This window comes from Urocampus carinirostris, chromosome 2, assembly GCF_059441175.1.
Source record: "Urocampus carinirostris isolate Australia breed hairy pipefish chromosome 2, RoL_Ucar_1.0, whole genome shotgun sequence".
NCBI classification, from domain to species: Eukaryota; Metazoa; Chordata; class Actinopteri; order Syngnathiformes; family Syngnathidae; genus Urocampus; species Urocampus carinirostris.
The window spans coordinates 64,775,832-64,799,445 of NC_142350.1; the positions used below are offsets into that span (position 1 = coordinate 64,775,832).

Below are 23,614 nucleotides of genomic sequence, written 5' to 3' on the forward strand. Positions count from 1 at the left end.
TATCTGAAATAAAAAGTTAGTGATTAGCTTATATAAACAAAAAAAGCCGCCGCGAAAATGCGAAAGATTGAATACTGATTTATAGTTGCCACTTTTTCTGATAAATGCCGGGAGCCTTTTCACTCCAATCAAGATGATTAGAAATTCGTCCGCGCACTTTTTCCACTTGAAGCACCACCACTTGCGGGACTTTTTACGGCCAGCGTGCAGGTGGAAGCATCCGCTGCTCTCCGGGGACTAGTTTACCGTCAGTTTACCCCCACCACCCCGGAAATGTTGCGTCCCCCCCGTCGGCCGAGTGGGAGAGTTAGGGAGAGAGCGAGAAGGGGAGGGAGGGAGAGAGGGAGGCGGGGGAAGGGGGAGGAGGAGGAGTGCGATGAGTCAATACAACTAATAATTTAATGGGGACACGCAGGGAGAACCGGAGCGAGAGAGGGGGAGAGACCGAGAGGCGGATAGCCGAGGAACGAGACACCTCTTATCGCCTCTTCTTCTTCCACCTCCCGGTGAAAGCGGCGGCGGTAGTAGCGCAGACAAACCCCAAATCCGAGCACCCGGCCGGGGAGCGTTATTTCTCCGCGACGTCGGGAAAGTGAAGCGCACTTTTTGACCTCTCGACGTCTTTTTTTTGTTTTGTTTTGAATGTGGCGAACCCGCTTCGTCTCGCGTTCCGGCTCCGCGGCGCTAATAGCGGCGGGAGGTTTGTGATTTCTCGCTAGGAGAAGCCGGGTTTGAAGCGCGTTGTCGCCGCTGGTAGCGGTCGGAGTGGCGGCTACCATGTTCGGTTCCGTACGCTGTCCGCTTCCCGGAGGCGGTTAGCGGACAGGCTGGCTGTCATATCCTCCCACGGCCATGTTTGTATCTTTCGGGTAGAGTCGTGGTTACTTTATTGCCGCTTGTTGTTGTTTTCTTCGGTCTGTTTGTGGGCATCCATGTCGCCGGACGGCGTAAGCTAGCGTAGCGCCCACACCGGTAGGTTGTCCCTCCTCTTGCCCGCCGGAGACTCCGCGAAGCCGGCTAGACTTCCTCCCTCCCAAACCCCCTCCCTGGAAGTTTCGTTTTTATTTATTTAGTTTTTTGGCATCATTTCTGAAACTTATCAGTCTACCCTGGCCAAACTTGAAGAAAAGAGGAGTCCAAGTGGTGGCAAGCTGCTCCTTTCCAGGTTGGTAAACCCATTGATTGCACACATATGATATATATCAATATTTTTGTCATTGGGAAATCCTGCTCCATGTGTTACTTTTGTTTTTGCTTTTCTGAAAGTAATTAGTACTTACATTTGCATTATTTTAAAGATGCATTAGTAATATGGTTATTAGGAAAAGCAGATTGACACCGGGTAGTAGAGCAGCATGAGATAGTTGACGAAAATCCATAATAGAAATTGTCAACAATGGACTTTTACTGTTTCTATTTTCGATTCTTTGATAATAATAATCCATGCCGAGAGTCTCTCATGCTCAATAGCTTCTCTGTCTTGAACTGTAACCTACAGAATGGACCCCGTCCACATCAAGTACGCTTACCTTAACTTCTGAAGTTCTGTAGCAATTTAGCCTGGATGTGGCGAATAAAAAGACAACTGGCAAAGTTTGCAGAGCAGATCTTGCGTATCATGGCAATAACTTTGTTATACATGGACATTTAGAAAGCAAACACGTTTGACAGTTGAACGAAATTGAGTCTGACTCGCCTCTGTAAGATTAAAAAAATATTTAAGCCAATACCATGATCACCTGTGTTGTACATTTTATACTTGTATATTTTAGAGAAAGCTAGATTGTGCCTGCCAATACGTATTTGAAATTTAACGCATGCAGTTTGAAGAACAAAGGTCAGTTGTTAAAGTGTTTAAAACGACAAACGTCAGTTGTTAGAACCGTTTGATTTAAAACTTTTGAGAATTGTTGAGTAATTTTGTTGCAGACTTTGCAGTTGAGTGCTAAATGTACTTCACAAAATGCACCTATTTGCTTTGTTTAATTCATTATTAATCGACAAATAATTTCAAAAGTACGTGACTAGTCAATAGTCGTTAGTTGCAGCCCTATTTGGTATTGGTACTTGATCGGAAGGTAAAGGCCATTATATAAATGCAATATTAAGAAAACACTTTGGTTGGGGTGTAAATTATTTTTTAAAAACACCAGTTATCTTTTGTAGAGGCTTTCCCTCTTCCAAGTATTTTATATACTAATTTTATTATTTTTGTATTGATATCAGTTTAACATCTCTAATTATTATTTGTGCATTTGATGTTGATCAGGGGTGTGAATGGATTCCTTCCCTAAGCCCCCATCGCCTCACTCTCATCCCTCACTTTTCTGTCCTAATTGCTGGGAATTACTTGGCTCATTGCGCGTCATGAATGGGGGGAGTTGATGATCTTTGGAAGCGGGGGTGGTCGAGTTTGTCCTCTTTGACAGGGCCAGTGAATTAACACGACGCACTGACATGCACCGTGACTCTTACACACTCGTGCAACCCCAACAAACGGCCAAATGGCGGCCGGTATATTGAAACAAATGCGGTTTGTGTGACTGTTGTGCGCTGCCTTGATGCATTTTTTTTTTTAATCCACTCTTTCGTTTCCCAACGATGACTTTCTTCCGAGTTTATGATTGGCGCTCTTGTTTGACCGCTTTTGTTCATTCCTATGTTGAATACTGTAAATGCACAACCAAAGCTTTCCTTTCACTTTTTTTGTTCCATTGAGCCGTTCCGGTAAGTTATTGGTAAAAATTAATCCAGGTAGAAGCTACTGGAATATTAAAAACCTGGGTGTAAGTAATGTTGAAAGTTTTCTTTACCCTTATTTCAGACACTTTAAAATCATGAAAAACTAAAATAAAACTATAAAAAGCTCAAAACAAGCTTAGTTTTTGAAATGAAAATGTTGACCAAGCACCTAAGTTTTGTTTTCTATTTCATACTTTTTGGCTAATGAAACTCACACGGGTTAAATTGACACTGTTTTAAACAAAAGTACTGTAGAAATTAGATAAAGTAATATTCTCGCGTGACAACATTTCTGTCACTTTTTAGGTACTTAAAACTTGTCCCGTGTCAAATTGATGAATCTTAAATAAAAGCACTGAACAATGGTTGAACTATCTTCTAAAGGGGATGTTTATTTGATTTCTTAAAATTACTTATTGCACAATTAACAGGTTAACAAAAATGAAAGAATGACATGTCAAAATTCCTCAAAAGTATTTGGTGATTTTTATTTTATTTTGTACGACACTTTTAGACCTCCAAACTACAATTCTGTTCTTTTTGAACCTTGAGAAAAAGACGGGTGTTACAATGTTACAATAAGTTACAATTGCGCATAACCTTTTTTAAAGATAAAAGTAATTCCATTACAGATGTGACTAATGTAATTTGTGTACAACGTAATAATGTCATTATTGAGAATTCATAGAATTGACTACACACCAATTAATTTGATAAAGATATTTTTGCCTTTGTGTGTGTGTTCAAAAAAAAAATCCAAATCCTACTTTACAACTATTTTAGATATATATCATTGAATTGGTTTAAATAAAACTTTAACCAATATCACAAAGAAAAACTCATGTTGTAAGGTGAATAATAGTTGGGCCATTCTAATAGAATAAAGGTTTGAAGTACACACCTGTCAATTTATGACAGTGCAAAATTCCCTTACAACAGAGTTAGAAAAGCCATGCGTCGCTTCACAAAACCTCAACCAAACCTGGCCAAGCCACAGCCCTGCGTGCATGGCTGCTGAACCACATACCGCCGTGCTACGCATCCAAGCGGAATCTTCCTGCAAGCAAATGTGTTCTCGCCTTAAAAAAAAAAGCTTATTTGGCCTCACCTTGCATGGGACTTACTCGTGGGATGTTCATACATAATACATGTGCTATAAAAAATAAAAAAGAGTGAACGCAACAGAAAAAAGGTGACCTAAGTGCTAACACATGGTTTTTGATGTCAACTAAAGCTTTAACAAAAAGGAAGGTCATTAGTCAAATTTTATTTTCAAAAGGTTTTCTGTTGCAAATTTAGCTGAAATGCTAACAGTAAGGTACTACTACTGTGTTGGCTCACAGCAGGGGTCTGGAACTTTTTTGACTCAAAGAACAATGAATGCAAAATATTTTAAAACTAAATCAAATAATAACATTCAGTTCCCAAACCTGATCTCCAGACAAAGGTGATATTTCAGGGCATTTTATTTCACTGTGTGCCATTTGATGATCCATAAAACATATAAAATGATAATACTTACAGAGCCTGTGCCCCACATCAATAAATATCCCAGTTAAAATTGTCTCTGTCCCGCAGATACTTACGATCATTGACGTTACTTTTGGCCGTCGTTTTTAATGTGAAACATAATTTCAAAACAAAGTGCGAGCAGAGTTCTCCTGTAAAAATGTTACAAAATACTGAAAACCAGAACAGATGCGGATGTATCCACCTTCATCTATGTGGCGTGGTCACAGTTTTAACCTTAGGTATTGAGTGGTCATTTTTTTGTCCTGTTCAGTTTTATCGATAAAAAACTTTTGACATCTAAAAACATTCGTCTTAGAAACTGATAATTCATTTTTTTCCCCATAACTTGCACTAGCTATACGCTGGAAAAATATTCAGGACATTTTTGAAAGCAGACATTACACTCGCATGCCTATTTTGATGCATCTCATTGGCTTTCAGACACTCCTAAAATGCTAATGTAAAGACAGAAAAGTTATAAAGCATTTTTGCCAGTATTAATAGAATCTGGTTGTTGCACTCCAGGCCAAAATGCATTAAAAACGTGAATTTTCTCAGATTTACTCATGAAAAGACCCACACCTGGCTCATAAGCCATACGTTCCCGACCCCTGGCTTACAGGAAGCAAAAAAACAATTGGATTTGAGTAACACAATTATTCCCAATGCAAATTCTTACAACGCTAACAGTCGCTATAAGAACATAAGCAAGACTGCATTGCAATTGAAATTTTACAACCACCCCACACTTTCCACAAATAAGAATTAATGCAATTATCACAAGCCATCAGTTTGTTTGCTCACACACCTCAAGAAGGCAACCTAAAAAGTGTATCATTCTATGCTTAGGAACCACTGCAAAGGCAATCAGCTACTTTACTAGTCCAGCTGTCGGCAACTCAAAATGTTGAGGTACAACGAACGAAAAAACTAAAAACAAAGATGTCTCTAGACGCAAAAACAATAAGTGCCTTTTTGATGAAAACAAAAAGGGAATTTTATACATAAATGTTAGGGATTTCATTTGTCATATTTTTTCAAGATATTTTTAAAGCATTGGAAAATGTTAAGAATATTTTGTGTCATGTTGATGTCCATCCATCCATCCATCCATCCATTATCTTCCGCTTATCCGGGGTGGGGTCGCAGGGCCAGCAGCCTTAAAAGGGAAGCCCAGACGTCCCTATCCCAGACATAGTCTCTCCAGCGTGTCCTGGGTCGCCCCCGGGGCCTCCTACCGGTGGGACATGCCCGGAACACCTCCCGAGGGAGGCGTCCAGGAGGCATCCTTATCAGATAGGGCACCTCAACTGGCTCCTATCAATGCGGAGGAGCAGTGGCTTTACCAGAGACCCTCCCGGATGACTGAGCTTCTCACTGTCATGTTGATGTCTATAGATATATTTCCCCCTCCACACAGTTTTTCATTTTTAAAGTTTTCTAAAAAAGTTGCAAAGGGCCACTTAGGCAATGTTTATGAGCTACTTGCGGCTCTCGAGCTGCAGGTTGCTGACCGTCCGTGCTAATGTACTCTTGGTAGGCCAATGTTTAGTACTTTTGCGCTAACATCCCTCCCTTGTCTTCGCAGGTGACCGCAGCAAGTGGAAGGTTTCTGAGATGATGATGGAGCATCTCAACGAGTCGTGTCTGGGCAAGGAGAACGCCGAGCTGGTCAACAGCATGGCGGAGGCCAAGCCCCCGCCGGCCAAGCTACCCCGCATGGAGCAGAACGGCAGCCCCCTTGGGAGGGCCAGGCTGGGTAGCACCGGCGCCAAACTGGCGGGCCTTCCCTTCAAGCCTGCCAATCACCTGCTGAAGACCTGCCACAAGCGCGGTAGGTTGTTCATACCGGCAAGGTGGCTGGTTTTGCGGCGTGCGGGAGGAGCTAGCCAAGAAATGAAGATGATGTCAACCTTTATGCGGTAGAGTTTATCTTGGCAGTGTGGCAACCCTGTTATTACTTTACTGTTGGTTTATCATGCCGTCTTTGCAACAAAGTAATAGGAGTGCTTTAAAGGGAGACATACTCTCCAGATAGCATAGCACTAACTACAAGATAAGCTTTGGAACCAAAAAAACACGTACATGCCCACGTTTTGACCTTAAAGAGAGGTAGATGTTCTTATGCTCTCTACTTTTATTTGTGAAACACAATCCCACTCCAGAATAAACAAACAACATGTTGGTGTTTAAAACCGGTAGTTCGAAATGGAAATCTAATGCAATTGTTGGAGCAGTTTATTCATGCACAAAGAGTCAGTCTTGCTTCAAGAAAATGAAGCTGTACACCAAAATATTAGTTTCATGACTCCATTTTATTTCTTTGCTTGAATTTGAAAAAAAAAATATTTTGTTCAAAATTGGTAGATGTTTTTAAGAAGAGGAAAATGGTAGTTTAAAGCATAGAACTATTGTTGGTGAGTATGAAAGCAACCAGAAAGAAACGCTTTTTTCTGTTTCAGGTAACACTAAACAATGCATGCTGTTACAGTAACTTTTGGGGTTTTTTTGCCACAAAGAATCTACCCAGAAATGTTTGTCAGTACATCCAGCACACTAGTCCCTGTATCAGATGAATTAATCACAGCCGCTGAACTTTACTAAATAAGCAAACCAGTGGGATCAAGTATTCTCAAGAACAAGTAGCCACCTGATTACCAATGAAAAAATAAAAGTGCTTGAGGGACATGTACCTCCCAAAGGGGGAGAAAAAGTGAAGGAGAAAAATAGTTGCTCAGACATAGTCCGTCGAAAGATCAACAATAATCATTGAAATTGTAATTGTAAATTAAAAAAAAAATAGTCTTAAATTTTTGACATAGCGTATACTATTGTGTGCCTGTGTATACAAATATTCTCAAGTAAATTTACATATTGGAAAGAAATCCTGCTAGGAGCATTTCTGCTATTCATTTCTGCTATTCAAGTAAATAAGACAATACTTACTAGTCTCCCCATTGCTTTCCTTTTCTCACTTAAACTACTAAATTTTGTCTTTTGGTTAGTGTTCATATTTATTTCACTCCATCTTTTGTTTACCACTGTCTCTTTGTAAAGCCACGTTGGAATGATATAGTTAGCAGTTGCACTATCAGAGACATTGCATCAGGCTCTTAAACAAACCAATCCAGCAAAGCATGAACACTCCGTTTACACCCTTTGTCTGACAATAATAGGGGATAGAATTGTTGAAATAATAATGAATAATTTTTTTGTAGCAAAACTTAAAATTTATAGTAAAATATGGTATATGGACGACATACCGCACAGATAAAATTACCTTCTCTTCTCCGGATGCAAATTTGAGATATGACACAATACAAATAAACAATAGCATATTTTGCTCATTGGTTTCGAATAAAAAATGTGTAAAGAATAGCCGGAATCTAAATCGAGCAGTTTTGCATTGATTTGGCAGAGGGGTCGGAGGGGAGAGAGTAGGGCATGGAGATAGTCCTGAAAGAAGAAGCTGTCCTTTAGCTTGCTGGTTCTGCCTCTGAGTAATGGCAGTCTTTTTTGTTGACTGCAGCAGATTGAAGAGGCTGTGAGATGGGTGGGAGGGCTCACCTGCAATCCTGGTGGCTTTGCAGGTGAGGCGGAAGCTGTAGATGTCCGGAAGGGGCCCGAGGGGGACACACCAATGACCTTTTCCGCTGTTCTCGCCATGCGCTGCAGGGTCTTGTGGTAGGAAGTGGAGGCCCCATACCAAAAGCATCTTAATGTCATTTAATGTCTATTTAGAACAGCTATACAGTTGCTGGAATGCATTGATTTGCAGGAGGAAATCTGCAATTCTATGGCACTAATGGTAGAAAACAACTACACTCTAATATAAACGTCCATTGTAATATGACTTTTTTGCTATAGTCAAGTCATGTTTATTTGTGATGCCCTTTGTAACAAGAAGTTTCAAATGGCTGCACAGACCACAGATTATTGCAAACTACAGACTATCATTACACCATCCCCTCATCTAAAACCTACATGAGGGCAAGAAAAAACTCAACATAAGGAAAATGAAGAAACCTTGAGAAGCACATGAGGTAATCCCCCTTCCAGGATGACCAGGCTGCAATGGATGTTGCAATAACAAATAATACTAATCCATTGTCAACATGAAAAATAGGTCATTCATAAGCTATATTGTAGAAGTGTGTCTAAGCCTAGATTTCAACAGTTCCATTGAGGTTGCAGACCGAATCTCAGGAGGCAGAGCATTCCACAGCACCGGGGCCCGAATCGAGAAAGGTCTCGAACCTGCGGATTTCTTCTTGGCTCTTGGGATCACTCGTAGACCAGCATTGTCAGAGCGAAGGCGCCGGACCGAAGATGGGGGGGAAATTAAATCTGAAAGATATGAGAGAGCAAGTCCATGCATGATTTTGTATAATACCAACATAACCTATATTAACCCAAAATATATACAGTGGAACCTCGGTTCTCGACCATAATCCGTTCCAGAACCCTGTTCGAAAACCGATTTGGTCGAAAATCGTTTTTCCCATTAAAAGTAATGTAAAATCGTTTTAATCCGTTCCAACACCCTGAATGTTTACAATGAACGTAAACATGAAGCTAACCCAGGCTAATCGTACGTTTCGCTTTAGCGTAATCTTCCGTACAAAAGATTACGCTAACATGAACGTGTAAAAATAAAAAAAAGGATTATCAATAGGATTTCTTACTTTTGTGGTGGACGGTGGGGAGAGAAAAATCATCAAAAGTTTTTCAACCTCTTCCAAAACTTGCGGCAGTTGCTTGCTTATAGCGCTAACTTCCTTAGCTGCATCGCTCGATTTCCTTATTCTTTACTATCGTACTGATAGTAGATTTAGCCATGCTATATTCACTAGCAAGATCGGAAATTCGTACACCTCTTTCATATTTAGCTATTATGTCTTTCTTAAAGGCAATAGTTGGATGAACAACTTTTTTTTTCACCTGTCCTGCTTGCACCGACCTTCTCCTGAGGCATAATTAGGGGCTAAAACACCCGTACGCCGCTCAGCATCGCACCCTAGCGTACCGGCTTTCGAACTCCGATTTTTTGACCGAACAGCGAAGCAAGAATTTCTCGAAATTTTTGGTCGAACACCGATTCGTCCGAACTGAGAGGCGTTCGAAAACCGAGGTTCCACTGTATGTTAAAGGTCTACTTATGTAGTGTTATAAAAACGTAACCGATTTGAGTCTATGGACTAAATGGTTTCTTCATAACCAATAAACAAAATAGTTTTTAAATGGTCTAAACAATTTGTAGGTTTAATAACTATTCGACCTATGAATAAAGCCTACCAAATAGGGAGATAAAGTGGAGTACAACATGCCGGCCCCTCATCCAGCTCCCACCTCCGAGCCCTCCGTTCCTCACTGGCTGCCTGCATGCATGCTCTCCAAAACTCTTAAACCCTCGTCACAATGCTCCTTTAGTCATCGCAGCATGCAAACGTGCACGCACAAGCGCACACACTTATTGTGGCAGACAATGGAGAACAGAAGAGCACTGTGAGAATCATCCCTGTGTCGTGCTGCGTAGCTGCTGCTGTGTCATCGCTCCTCCCGACGTTTTTGTTTACCCACCCGTAACTTTCCTGTCCTCCAAAAGCCACTTTGCTATTATGACAGTTTTTTTTAGTCTTTAACCGCTCTCTAAGAGGTGTTATTTATTGTTTTTTAGAAGTTCTTTTGAAAATAATGACTTGAAATGGCTGGCATCGGCTTTTAAATTTGGTCTATTTGTATTGCATAATTTTCTTAGTTTCCCTTCTCCAACACCGATTATTCAAATGATCAGCATATCTGCATGCCATTGATCATTGAATCATGTGTGTTGGAGGAAGGATGCATCAGAAACTTCAATGATCATGGCACTTCAGGACCACAGTTAGCTATTTGTGCTGTAAGTGGACGTGAACACATTTAAGTACAACATGAGTTCTAAGCATTTGTATTTAATGTTGTGATAAAATCTGATAAAACCTTTATGTAAACCCTAATCCCTCGTTTTTTTAGCGGGGGCTGTGTTGCAAAAAGGACCGTGATCATCAACATCTGCAAAGTAGAAACTTTTATTATTAAATACTGTATTATACATTGAAGCCAAAAAACAAACGTGCAAGGGATTACTCGATAATTTAAAACGTCCGGAATTAAAATAAAAGCCTCCATCTTTTAAACACATTAATTATATAGGTACTTTTATGATTTTTTTTTCCACATGAATATAATCACGTTGTTTTTTTTGTTTTTTGTTTACCCACTCGAAATTTTCCTGTCCTCCAAGAGCCGTTTTACCATTATGACATCGTTTTTCTTCAACCCCACCAACCTTATCCAAAAAGAGGTGGTGCTGTTTTTTTTTTTTTTTTTACAGTAGTTACGATGTTTTGTTTGTGAAATGAGTTTGGAAGACCTACAGGTTCCGAGTCATTATTACGTTTGGCGAGAGTACAGTGGCTCCGTTTGGCCGGTATGGCGTCCTCGGATGGGCCGTTTTTTTTCTGGCTTTCTCTCCTTTTAAATCTGCGACTGCAGCGCTCCAGCTGCGAGCGCCTAATTCTTCACCTTCATCATTCCGAGCGCAGAGCCCAGTGCCCGTGCCCCTGCCAAACCTTCTTGAGAAAACCCACGGCAGTATTTTCTTCAGGCCAATTCTTTATTGCACTTAAAACCCTCATCCATCGCAAGGGTGGGTTTGGGTGCTGCGTACCAGACCTCGTCCTGATCTCTGAATTTTACTCGATTTTTGTAAAAGCATTATACTTGCCTGGTCTCTCTATAAGCTTTAAAACCAACACAATCTTATTGGTTTTTGTTCTAATTAAACTGAACTACCGTAAACTAGATAGATAGATACTTTATTCATCCCCAAATTCACACTTCCATCAGTATCTTTGTGTTGAAAGTAAAATAATAATAAAATAAAAGAAATATAATACAGAAATACCCAATATAACGTGTTGATATAGAGTATTAAACAGTGCTACATAAAATACACACTGTAATAAAAATAGGGTAATATGCAAATGTAGGGGTGGGGTTTAATGTGGGCTTTTAGTCCCCCGGGTGGAGTTTAAGAGCCTCATGGCATGAGGAATAAATAATCTCCTCAGTCTGTCCGTGGAACAAGACTGTGACAGCAAACTATGGTGTAATTGCACATTCACGACAGTAGGTGGCAGTTGCTTTCATTGTCAGAGTTACCAATATGTTTTAAACTTAACTACCTATCACCAAACAATTGATCTATTATATGATTTCCTCTGTTGACATTTTATATGTTTAAAGTTAACATTCATTTGCAAATGCTGCACCTCAAACAAGCTTATATTAACGTTTCACAAAAATATTTTTAGGTCTACATAAAGAAACAACAAAAACATATCAAGCAGTGTTTCTCAAAAAATGTTGTGAGACCCTGTTGAGTGGACAGTCTAAGGGGGTCCGAGGAAATAATTTTTTTGGTACATTTTTAGAGCAAAATCCAAAAGCTAGAATTATGATCAATGTATCTCTTCTTATTCTATTCTATTTAATTCTATTCATTGTATGTAACAAATGTATTGTCCATTGTGACATGTATACACAAGACAAAATTAACATTTGTCTCTAGTACTGTGACAATGAAAGTAGTCTTGTAAGGAGATAAAATCATCTATACCACTGGTCGTGGTTAGAATTCGGTGCTTTCACCACATTGACCTGGGTACAATTCCTGTTGCATTCAACAGCAAAGCTTGAGCTGAGAAAAAAATGAAGATTTTATACCAAGTTTTAATAAAAAATTAGCGGGATGTGCGATACACGAGTATGCATTATACACAAATAAATATATATCTTAACTATATCAGATTTGATCAATAATACACGTTTATGAGACTCTTGTGGGACCAATTAAATCCATGTGGCTCACCAGAATCTTCCTATGGCACGAGAAGCACTGATATCAAGCAATAAATCAAAATTTATATGGATAGAACCTTTCAGGCAATTAATTGCAAACTCAATGTGCTGTATAAAATCATTTAATGTATAGAAATAAAACAATTAAATCCAGCCTCACAACCCAGGAGGCCAAATACAGAGACACAATGGTTGAAATACAATAAAACTAAATATAACAAAAAGTTTGAACTTTTCTTTAAAAAGTACTACTTATAGAAATGTGTTGTTTTTCTCTTACTCTGTTTATTGGTTATGAAGAAACCATTTAGTCCATAGACTCAAATCGGTTACATTTTTATAACACTACATAAGTAAACCTTTAACATACAGTGGAACCTCGGTTTTCTTACGTATTTTTCATTGCGCTCATTACCAGAACTAAAATATTTGGCTATATCATCTGGAATCTTTTTCTTTCTTTTTTTTAAATTATTTAATACTTTCATTTATCAAGATATTAAATTCCATGCAATAAAACAAAACATCAGAACTCGACCTATTTTATTTTGAATTTTTCCAATGATCAAATTAAGTGTTTAAAAAAGGGAGAAGCGGTATATTACTTGTTTAATATTATGACACTCCCAGGAAAATATTTCCTACATTCAAAATGTGCAACTGTAAAATTGGAAAGAAACTGCTTGTTCAAAATCTTAATTTGAAAACGCACGTAAGAAAATGGAATCTCGATCTAGTGTGAGACTTTTAGATACAGTACAATCAAATATTTTATGGCATAACACAATCTTATTAGTCGCATGACAAGATATAGATGTGTATATATATACTTATGTTTGTTAGCAGAAGGTAATGAAAATAAGTACCGTAAATTCTGGACTATAGAGCGCACCTGATTATAAGCCGCACCCACCACATTTTAAGAGGAAAACCGATTTTGTACTCACAAAAGCTGCACCCGTTTATAAGCCGCATTCTCCCACATTAAAACATGTATCACATTCACAAAATTAGCCCAAACCCGAATTTAAATCCCGCGATTGTAACTGAACATAAAGTACACAGTCTAAAAATCACAGCCGGCAAAATGAACAGAAAATGATACCGGTACTTAAGGTTTGATGCAGACCTGCAAAGTCCGGGTACCAGTTGAAACTAATCCAAGGAAAAAAAAAAAGTCTATATTTCCAGAGGTAAGGGTGAGGAAAAATATATATCCACTATTGTCCGCCGCGACAACAGGTCTCACTCACCTTTACCCCACTTCCCGTCAGCCCGCGTTTGCTCCGCCCCTCTTTTTTAATTCGCAAAACATATCAGAATAAGTGTCTCAAATAAATACATTCAAAAATATACAGGTGCAAATACATATTATACATCGGTTACACATATTTACAACGAAAGACGGTACACCGAGAGAGTTTTCAAAGCTTTAATTATAATATTATAACTTTCATCCCAAACCGTGCCTGTGAAGGGTAGCAAAACGCTACTAGCAACACAGTAAACCAGTCTGTTAAAAAAAACATACCGTACTCGTAGAGGCCACGGTAAACCATCCTTATTTTCCTCCTTATAACTGACATCATCAAAGCCGTCCTCCCCAGTATGGTAAAGAGACTTTGTCACATAGACGTCGTCCCACGCTCCATTATTCAAAATCGCGCTAGCAACTCGCTCGCAAAGTGAAGTTTACGTGCAGTAGCTCTGTTTCCTTCTTTATCGGACTGCTCGTTTGCTTTTAGCTTGAAAGCTACGTCATGTGCCTTTCTTTTTGCAACTTGCATGATGAAGATATGTCTACGCTAACTTAATTTGTGCACAAGCTAAGAAGTTTCAGTCTTCCTCGGCGCATATATACGACCGGTCTAAATCTTACCCTTTTGTACTCGAGCGCCGCTGGCGGCTGTTAGAAAAATTACATAAATTGGCCGCATCACTGAATAAGCCGCAGGGTTGAAGGTTTGGGAAAAAATAGCGGCTTATAGTCCGGAATTTAAGGTACTGTAAATCACATATTTACTTATGCGCACCATACCAGAGTATGTCAAAAACATAATTGTGTTTAAATTTTTACACTACCCTGATATCCTGTATCTATAATAAATTGTAATATTTTTCCTATGAATTTTCAGTGCAACTATTTACCATATGGTTTGCAGAAAATGGGTTTGATTCAAGTATAAAAATAACTGTAGGTAAAGGTTTTCTGTCTGCCCTATTTCTGCGTTTATAATGCAAACTCAGCTTTGTTTGAGCAAGGCATCCTCCGATGTGCCGTTGTAGCTTTTTCCCTTGTAAATCTTAGATTGCGGTGCTCCAGCTGAGAGAACCTTATTCCTCACCTCCATCATCCAAAGTAGCAGGGCCTCGCCCGCAACCTAGTCGAGAGGGCCCACAGTGGGTTTGTGTCTGAGCGCCGGAACAATATTTACCGCCGCCCGTCCGTAGGCTACCCGGGAAACAAAGCCTGTATTGATCCCTGCGCAGCCCGCCCCTCTCAAATGAACCTACACAGCAGTCTTTATTGTTAGATCTTTATCTATTAAAATGGAGGCAGGAGGAAAAGCAGCACTTTCAGCACATTCCCTGGCATTTGTGGGCCGATTTATTGTTTTGCCAGGATTCTGCACGCATCTTCTGGAATGCCCGGGATTGGGAAATATTAGGACGTCACATTCGCCTACATGCGAAAGGTCCCCGGTCCGAGACCAGGTGGAAAACGTTGTTGGCCTGGAGAGAAATGGCCGCCACCAGGCTGTACTTGCCCAAGACACACCACAGAAAATGGTGCCCCCTTGACTCTTGTAGTTAAGGGAACCCACGTCATAGCTAGAGTCTCATCAACTTTTCTTGTTATCCCTGTTCCTTTCAAAGCAATTATTTTTTTTTAGGAATGCCGTTTTATATTAATATACACCTGGAGTGATATTTGGACAATTTTTGATTCATTTTTTCTAAAACTGGGTTTCACAAGGATCCATAGGTTTTCCAACAAAGAGGCTAGTGTTGAACAAATAGTTTTTCTCTTAGGTAATGTCAGAATTAAAAGTTGTGGAAGCCTACTTGAATAATAAGCAAGTATTGTATTTATTCCTGTATAACACCCATTTTTATCCTGAAAAAGAACTCAAATGTTTGGTGCGCAATATACATAAGGTTTTTACGTTAGAATATTTTCATCTTTGTGCAATGATTGATGTGTCAAAAAATATCATGGACCACAATTGATGCAATGGGAACCAAACCTGGGTTGCGGCGGAGAGAGTGCATATTTCATTAGCTTTTAAGATAGAATATCACAGAATTTGTGCAATGATTGATCAGTCAAAAACTATCGCTGACCACTATCGCAAAACATTTAATGCAACGGGGATCGAACCTGGGTCACGGCGCTGAGAGTGCCAAATCTAAACCACTAGTGAGATGGATGACATACAAAAAGGCATTAGATTCTGTCGCATGATCACACTATTTTTATTTACTGAACCAGAGATGAATGTTAGAGAATGGAGAAAACATTAATGGATATTAACACAAAAAAAGCATAACGAGGGAAACAACTCTTAGGTATACCTAATGATAAATCAGACTTTGAAGGATACTAGATAACTGCATTGTAAATTGTATGCTATACACGCATACATATTTCCCAAGATATGTAAAGTCTGCCATTTTTTGAAATGTAAACCATTCTTTCAATGCGCTCTACATTTAAAATAGTTTTGGTTATGCCCTTTTGTTGGACTCATTTCTATTTCTGAAACCAAAATGGGACAGCCCCCTAATTTGTCTATTTAATTTGCTAATTGATCAACAATCTGTGACAAAACTACAGTTTGCTTGGCTGTTGCCCATATCCATGTCTTGGGGATCACCTTTCGGTGAAAGCATTGACCTAAAATCGTATTGTTCAAAATATTTTTTCCAAACAAATTGAATAAGAAGTGTAAAAGTCTCATTTTAAATGCCTTTAGGTAATTTTTACTGTGCACATTGTTTCCCTGTCAGTGTTTGATTCCTCACTCTAGCGACAGGACAAATGTGTGAAGATAAAAACATTGTCCTATGAACACAAAATATTTTTGATTGATTTTAATCGTAAAGATGGCAATTGCTCAAAGGTGCACTTTGTTTGTGTTTGCCTGGTAGGTAACATGCTGCCCGTCTTCTGCGTGGTGGAGCACTACGAAAATCCTCTGGATTTCGATAGCAAAGAGGAACACGCAGAGTTTGTGCTGGTGCGCAAGGACATGCTCTTCAATCAGCTCATCGAAATGGCACTGCTCTCGTTGGGCTATTCGCACAGCTCAGCTGCCCAGGCCAAAGGTAAGTGCAGAGCGCCATTGCCTCTTGAGCTTTTTGTTCTTGTTTTACTTAACACGGCGGTTTATCGCTAGTACTACACATACTATAGAGCTAATTGTTGGAGAAATTATATGTGCATCAATATACACATTCGATGACAAAAGGATAGAACTCTACAACAAGGGTCACTTACATTTTGAGGCAGAGAGAGATTCTATTGTGTATTTTCTTTTTTTTGTTGTTGTGTATTTGTCATGTATTTTGTCGTGTACTTGTCATGTATTTGTCTTTTTTTTGTCATGTATTTGTCCTGTGTTTAGTCGTGTGTTAAGTTGTGTATTTCTTCGTGAATATTATAGAATATTGAGTATTTTGTTGTGTTGTTTGTCTTTTTTGTCAGGTATTATGTCATTTCATTTCATGTCGTGTCTTTTGTGTTTTTGTTGTGTATTTTGCCGTCTACCTATCATGTATTTTGTCATGAAATGTATCTAGAATTTGTCGTGTATTCTGTCATATATTTTGTTGTGTGTTTAGTCGTGTATTTTTCCAGGAATATTGTAAATTATTGTGTAATTTTTGCTGTTTTTTGTTGTGTGTTTTGTGTTATCGTATTTTCCGTTGTGTATTTGTTGTCTACTCTTAACGTATTTGTCATGCATTTGGTTCATTATTTTTAATTTATTTTGTTGTGTATTTGTCATGTTTTTTGTTATATATTTTGTTGTGTCTCGTCGTGTGTTCTGTCTTGTATTTATCAGGTATTTTGTCACGTATTTGTCATCTATTTTGTGATTAATGTTGTCACGTATTTATCGTCTGTTTTTCCATGACCGTTGTAAAATGTTGTGTATTTTCTGGTGTTTTGTCTTGTTGTTATGTATTCTTGTTAATAAGTAGCGCTAAGGGTTACCAATTGTCATTTATGGTTATTATATTATTACCAGGTTTACCTTATTTGTAGTAGTGTTAGAATGTTGGCTCGGTCGACTACTAAAACATAATGCTGGATGGAAATTGAATTTCCTAGAAAATCACAATGACCCACTGTTGAGTTATTTTCAAAACTAATTCTTTGGATACTTGGCTACTGAACTACTAAGTTCTAGGTGCCTGCGGGTTACATGCTACTGACCCCTGCCTGAACTACACCAAAAATATAAAAAGTTGAGTTAAAAAATAATTAATTATGGGTAAAGACTGGAAAAATCAACTCATTAGATTCCCTCTATATAAGAAAACACCACAAAGTAGGTAATTTGTGCTGTCATTGTGTTTAAAATAACCAAAAATTGGAATCCGTTTGTAATGCACCCCCGAATTGTTCCCCTAATCGTTGAAGTTCCTCATGCTTTATTTGTAAATAATATATCACCTTTAACTTAACCTTCGTGTTGTTCTCATTTAAGTTTGATTTTTGTACCTTTTTTGCTGTTCGGATTGAAATTTGAATAAAAACATTTCATTTTTTCTACAGTTGGGACAAATCTAGGGCAAGTCATAACATTTAAAATACAATATAATTTTGTATTTTTTTTTTCTTTTTTCGGGGCGGGTCATTTTGACCCAACAGGGGTATTGAAAGGTTTTTAACCTTACATACAAGTGTTAAATATTGTCAACCACTGAGGAAACTATAAGATGCCTCCATTAAATTTAGTCTTGCTTGTTTTGATTCTTCCGCCAGGTATGATTCAGGTGGGCAAGTGGAATCCCATTCCCCTGTCATACGTGACAGACGCACCTGACGCCACGGTGGCCGACATGCTGCAGGACGTCTACCACGTGGTCACGCTTAAGATCCAGCTGCACAGGTTCGGCTACACAGTCACACACATGCACATCCGTACTCCACATTTTGTATTCCACAGTAGATTACAGTCCTGGCAAGAAAACATAGAAGGGGGTTTGAGGGGGTGAGGAAAAGAATGATGGCTATCCATGCATTCAAGGCCAGCATGCTGGGAATTAAACACAACCTTCTGTTTGTGCTGTTGTACATGTGTGTGTTTAAATGTGTGTGGGTGATGGTGTGTGTTTGTTGATGAAGGCAGGAGATAGAAGAAGGAGGTAGGGGAGTTTTAGAAAAAAGAGCGCATCTCCAGAGGCCTGCAGAATAGTGGCTTGGCGTGCACTGGCACTGGTTCAACACCAGTACCACTTTGATAATTGTGTGCACATGGGCGTGTGCATGTTTGCGTGAATGTATATAGATGGATAACAAAAGATGCCAATATTCGGCAGAATATGCCCAACAGTTCAAAGTTATTCTAATATCGACATTATACTAGTTTTCTTTTAAAAAGTACAGTTTCACAGATTCCCTAACCTCTAGGGTTGTAGAGCAAGTACAGCCTGGTGGTGCCCATCCCTCTCAAAATTTTTTGCGCTAGGGGTTTTCTCCCCCACATGAAGGAGATGGTACTGGGTTATGTAACCAGTAGCAGCAAAACCCTTCTGATCTGATTCAGATACAGCACCTTCATCATCGAGTTGCTGCTCTTCAAAGATGGGCTAAACCTTTTAAAGGACAAATAAGAAAAAATAGGTGACGTTTTAAAATATGTTTTCATTTTCCCCACATAAAACAGTATTTGAAGTGATCACAATTTGAGTCATCCTTTATCTGATTGAAAGGATTTCTTTTTGTGTCATGTGGTGGTGATAAGTCATATGACTTATAAGTCAAGCCTTAAATTAATTTACTGTCATAAAGACACAGTTTAGTGGCCCTAAGTCCCCTTTTCACCATGAAGCATCTGGTTAAAATGTGTTTTTGCCCTACCCAAAACTAGCCAAAGACACCGAATTGGGAAAAAAAAAACCGCAACCTTTTTCGTTACTATATAGACCAAGTCAATTTGACTCTTCAAGAGGAATAATGTAACTATGTGATCAATTTATCTCTTAATGATGCTATGATGTGATTAAACTATTACATAATGATGTATTTTGACATTCTTCAATTGTTAACGCTGTCTTAGCCACAATAACCTCAAAGTAACAATTATTGTGGAGATGCAGAATTTGGAAGGTTTTTTGCACTTGAAAACATTTCAGTGAGGCCTGGTGTGAAGAACTCTTGAGGTCACACGGCGGATTTTCTATCTGATTGATGTCAGGACTCGATACATCAAATGTGATTAGAGCCTTGCTTTATGCCTTTCACCCCGGGTAGGCAAATTTTATTTGAATAGAGTATGATCAATTAAGTTATAAAAATTCCTACATATTTGGTAGAAACTGGGTGTTGTGAATTTTCGAAGTTCAGTTTATGAATGGAATGACAACTTGTGATAAAAGATTGAACTCCAACCATATGGTGTGCCTCGCCTTTGGTGAAGACTAATTTCACAATTGTATATCTGTGGATAATCTACTTGACCACCAAAGGGCATTTCCAGTCCTGTTTTTGAGTCTCAAAACAACAGTGAAGGGGGATACCACATGTGCGGTCCCTTCTCAGGGTTTCTTCGTTTTTCCCAATGTTGAGGTTTTTGAGTTTTTCCTTGCCCTCATGTTGGTTCCAGATCAGGGGATGGTGTAATAATAGTCTAAAAAATAGTCTGTGTAATAACCTGTGGAGCCCTTTGAGACTCTTTGTGATTAAGGGCTATACTAATAAAAATGACTTGACTTGACTTGAAGCGACCGGCACTATGGAGAATCCTGCTTTGAACACGACTGGCATTGAATGAGTTAACTGAAATTGTGTGATCGCCTGGTAAATTGTTTCAGAACATGAAGACATTTTTCACCTTGTCAGACTTTGGTGAGGAAATTGGACCCCCTCAAACCCTTGGCTACACCAACAGGAGAAAAACGACACCAGTTAAGCGTCAGCTAACATGCTAATCTACTTTGTGGTTACATTACCTGCGCCATGTTGTTGTTTTTCCTATTATCTCGGCGCCCCCGTGATCTCTCCACTAAACCACTGAAGACATATAGCTAACGTTTTGGCAGAGCCCGGCGAGAAGGTAGAAGTAAGACAAAATAATAGCGGCGGCAGCGGCGGTCACATGCAGCTGATGTATAATTCATGCATCAATCCAGCAGATGTGTTGTATAAAGTAATTAACTAATCAGAACAATCAGGAGAGGGAGAGCGAGAGAATATGAAAGCAAGGGAGCGAGAGGGAATGAGGGAGAGAGCGAGGGAGTAATCTCCAGATGCATCTGCTTGATGCGCCAAATGAAATCTGTCTGTCTTGGAGGGGCGCTTGCAGCAGGAAAACCGAGAGGATGGAGGGAGGGAGGGATGAAGGGGAGGGTGTGTGGCTGGTAGTAAGGAGGGGAAAAATAGAGGAGGAGAATGTGGTGATGGTGGTGCTTCTCTTCTTTACAGCTCAGTCTGCCACTTCAGAGCCACTAAAACTGTATCCTGTTTGGAATACAGTTTACGTTACTTGTCACATACACTCTTCAAAGTGCTTAATTTACTTGGAACCGCAGCAGCTCTACGTATTGGCGATGTTAGGGTAAAGGGTGCCGGATTTAGGTAGGCCTATGCAATTGAATTGTTTTTATTACAATTTAATGATAAAATTGATTCTCCGCCTCTTTAGCCCTTATAGATTTTTGTAGCTTAGCCCTCGTATATTTCTATGGCATCTGCCTTCGCTTCTCATTTATTGAGCTAGCGCAGTATTGCTATGGCTACGTATTGGGAAAATGTGATAGTTTCCTGCAGTCACCGGCCTGATATACCTTGTATTCATCGCAACTGAATGGCTGGCATTAACTTTTAGCATCACAGACCCTGCTGCTAACATTGGCGAGTATAGGGTGTAAATATTCAAATCGGGCTGACTCAACTGTGTGTCAAGTTGTGAGTTAGGTGCTCATTATCAAGTAAAATGTGGTCTCCTGCATTTATAATATATTCTGATTTCAATGAATAAGTGAACAGCAAAATATTGGACAGCCGCTGCCTTATTAAATGAGAGGACATCTGAGCAGCAGTATTGCATGGCAGCCACATTTACAAATGATCACATACAATTTAGTACCATTGAAATGGTTACTTCAGAGCCAAATCAATTTAATATTAGGGTCGCAACTTACAGCTGATATTCGTATGCTAATTAAATAAATATTTTGTACATTTAATGGTCAACTTTAAAGTCTGTAACAAAATACTTAACAATTCTTAAACGTTTGATTTCAAACGATTTCAACAACTGACATTTGTCTTAATGTTTTAACAACCGACATTTGTTCTTTGGACTGGATGCATTTAATTTCAAATACATATGTCAGGCAAAGTCTGGGATAGCACTCAAGCTCTCTTTTTTTTAGTGAAACACACACCTAAGAGTATAAAATGCATGTCATCAAAACAGTATTGGCTTGAGCCCGACTCATTCAACTGTCTGACTTGCTTTGTCTTTAAACATTTGTGCATCAGAGGTATAGCCGTATTACACAAGGTCTTTTTTGCAAACTTTGCAAGTTGTCTTTTCATTTCCTGTATCTAGGCTAAAATGCTCCCAAACATTAAAAGTTTTTTGTATGCTGATTTTGACACAATCATTTCTGTATGTTACTACTCGAGACCGATATTCTGCATGAGCAGCGCTCAGCAGAGATTATCTCAATGTAGAGGTGCCTCAGTCTTTTGGAAAAACGTGTATGGCGACAGTAATCAACAACAACTTCTTCTATTATTGATTGCTGTCCGCTAATTGTTGCAGTCCTCGTTAATATTTAATAAAATTACATCAATATGTTTAACTGTCAGTGGGATATTGACGTAATGTTTACTATAAAAAATAATTCGTAAAAACAATAAATTAAAGTTGTACATTTGCAGATTAATCATTTTCTCAATACTTAAGGCACCAAACAACTTTTGTGTGTATTTCAAAGAGTTATAAAATACAGTTTTTAAATTTGTTACTCTTCAATTTGGGGCCTTTGTTTAATCGACTCAAATAGATTCACCTGACTTGCCCTAATCACGTGATTTGAATGTGTTATTCTACGGATTTCACCGATTACTGTTATCCCACGTATCGGGGAATCGTCCCAACACTTGCATGAAGATTAAATCATGTGGGACATTGAATTGCTGCTCCTATAATTTAATTCAAGATAGCATCATGCTATCCGTGCTATCTGCCTGCTCTCCATCTGAATTGTTTCTCATTATTCCTATCTTCTTCTCAAATGCCCTCCTTCCCCCGACTTCCACCCCTCCTTTCTCTCTTTTTTTCTCCTTCACAGTTGTCCTAAGCTGGAGGACCTGCCACCAGAGCAATGGAGCCACTCTACAGTAAGAAACGCCCTCAAGGAGTTACTCAAAGACATGAATCAGAGCTCTCTGGCTAAAGAATGCCCCTTATCACAGGTGCTAAGCCCAGTCTGCTTATTACCCTCCCTTCTAAAAAGATTTATTTAAGAGCAAAACGTAGCCTAGCACTCTTTTTATACGTATTATCAAATGCCCCAAGTTTGATCTGTTATATAAGCTCTCATATCTAAGCTATCAAATCTCAGAACAACCAAGTGTCCCCAGCGTTAGGTGTTACTTCGTTTTGCAACAACTTTAGATACTTGAGGTCATCTTTAGAAACATTGATAGGGTGGGAAGAAGTGTGTTGACGGTCCAAAACAACACGATGATTTATTAGTTTGAATATTATGAGAGTTTAAATTGGTTCCTAGTCATTCTTCAAACCAAAATGCTCGACTTTCCGTTCAAATTCAGGCATACGTTTATGCGATCTTTTTTATTCTCACATTTTATTGACACGCCCACGTAGTTTCACACAAACTCACCAACACTACTGTTGTACGCGTTAGACAACAGCTTTCCTCCCCTTAAAGACGCCCACCAATTAAATTTTTTTCAAATATGAACAAAGAAAAAATCTTTAATCGAGACTAACGTAATTTCCAGACTATGTCTCCGGAGTTTAATTATCCTCACAGGCTTAGAGCGCTCTCTTACAGTTGAGTGTGAAAGTAACATGTGAAGTAATATACAGTGCCATTAATAAAAAAATGATAATAGATTATATGATAATGTGTTAATAACTTCTAATATATGTCACACCCCGGCCAAACAATTAAAACAATTACTTAGAATAGAGTGCAGGAATACATCTACTGCTTTCGAATGTCGAAAGATTGGTATGTATGTTCC

At 39.0% G+C, this 23,614-nt stretch overlaps 1 protein-coding gene across 4 annotated transcripts in view; it reads left to right on the forward strand.

Annotated features, from left to right (window-relative positions):
• The window catches only part of satb1b (SATB homeobox 1b), a 121,447-nt gene that overhangs the window by 34,617 nt on the left and 63,216 nt on the right, over positions 1-23,614 (forward strand). For 2 of the 4 annotated variants that reach the window (XM_088327516.1, XM_088327518.1), the window contains exons 1-5: positions 383-1,165; positions 5,843-6,088; positions 16,309-16,485; positions 18,152-18,278; positions 22,693-22,816. In XM_088327516.1, the coding sequence (XP_088183642.1) occupies positions 5,872-6,088; positions 16,309-16,485; positions 18,152-18,278; positions 22,693-22,816 (645 nt within the window). In that variant the 5' untranslated portion in view covers positions 383-1,165; positions 5,843-5,871. Of the gene's footprint in view, positions 1-382; positions 1,166-5,842; positions 6,089-16,308; positions 16,486-18,151; positions 18,279-22,692; positions 22,817-23,614 lie in introns of those variants that run through there. The other 2 variants (XM_088327519.1, XM_088327517.1) reach the window with 2 other exon arrangements.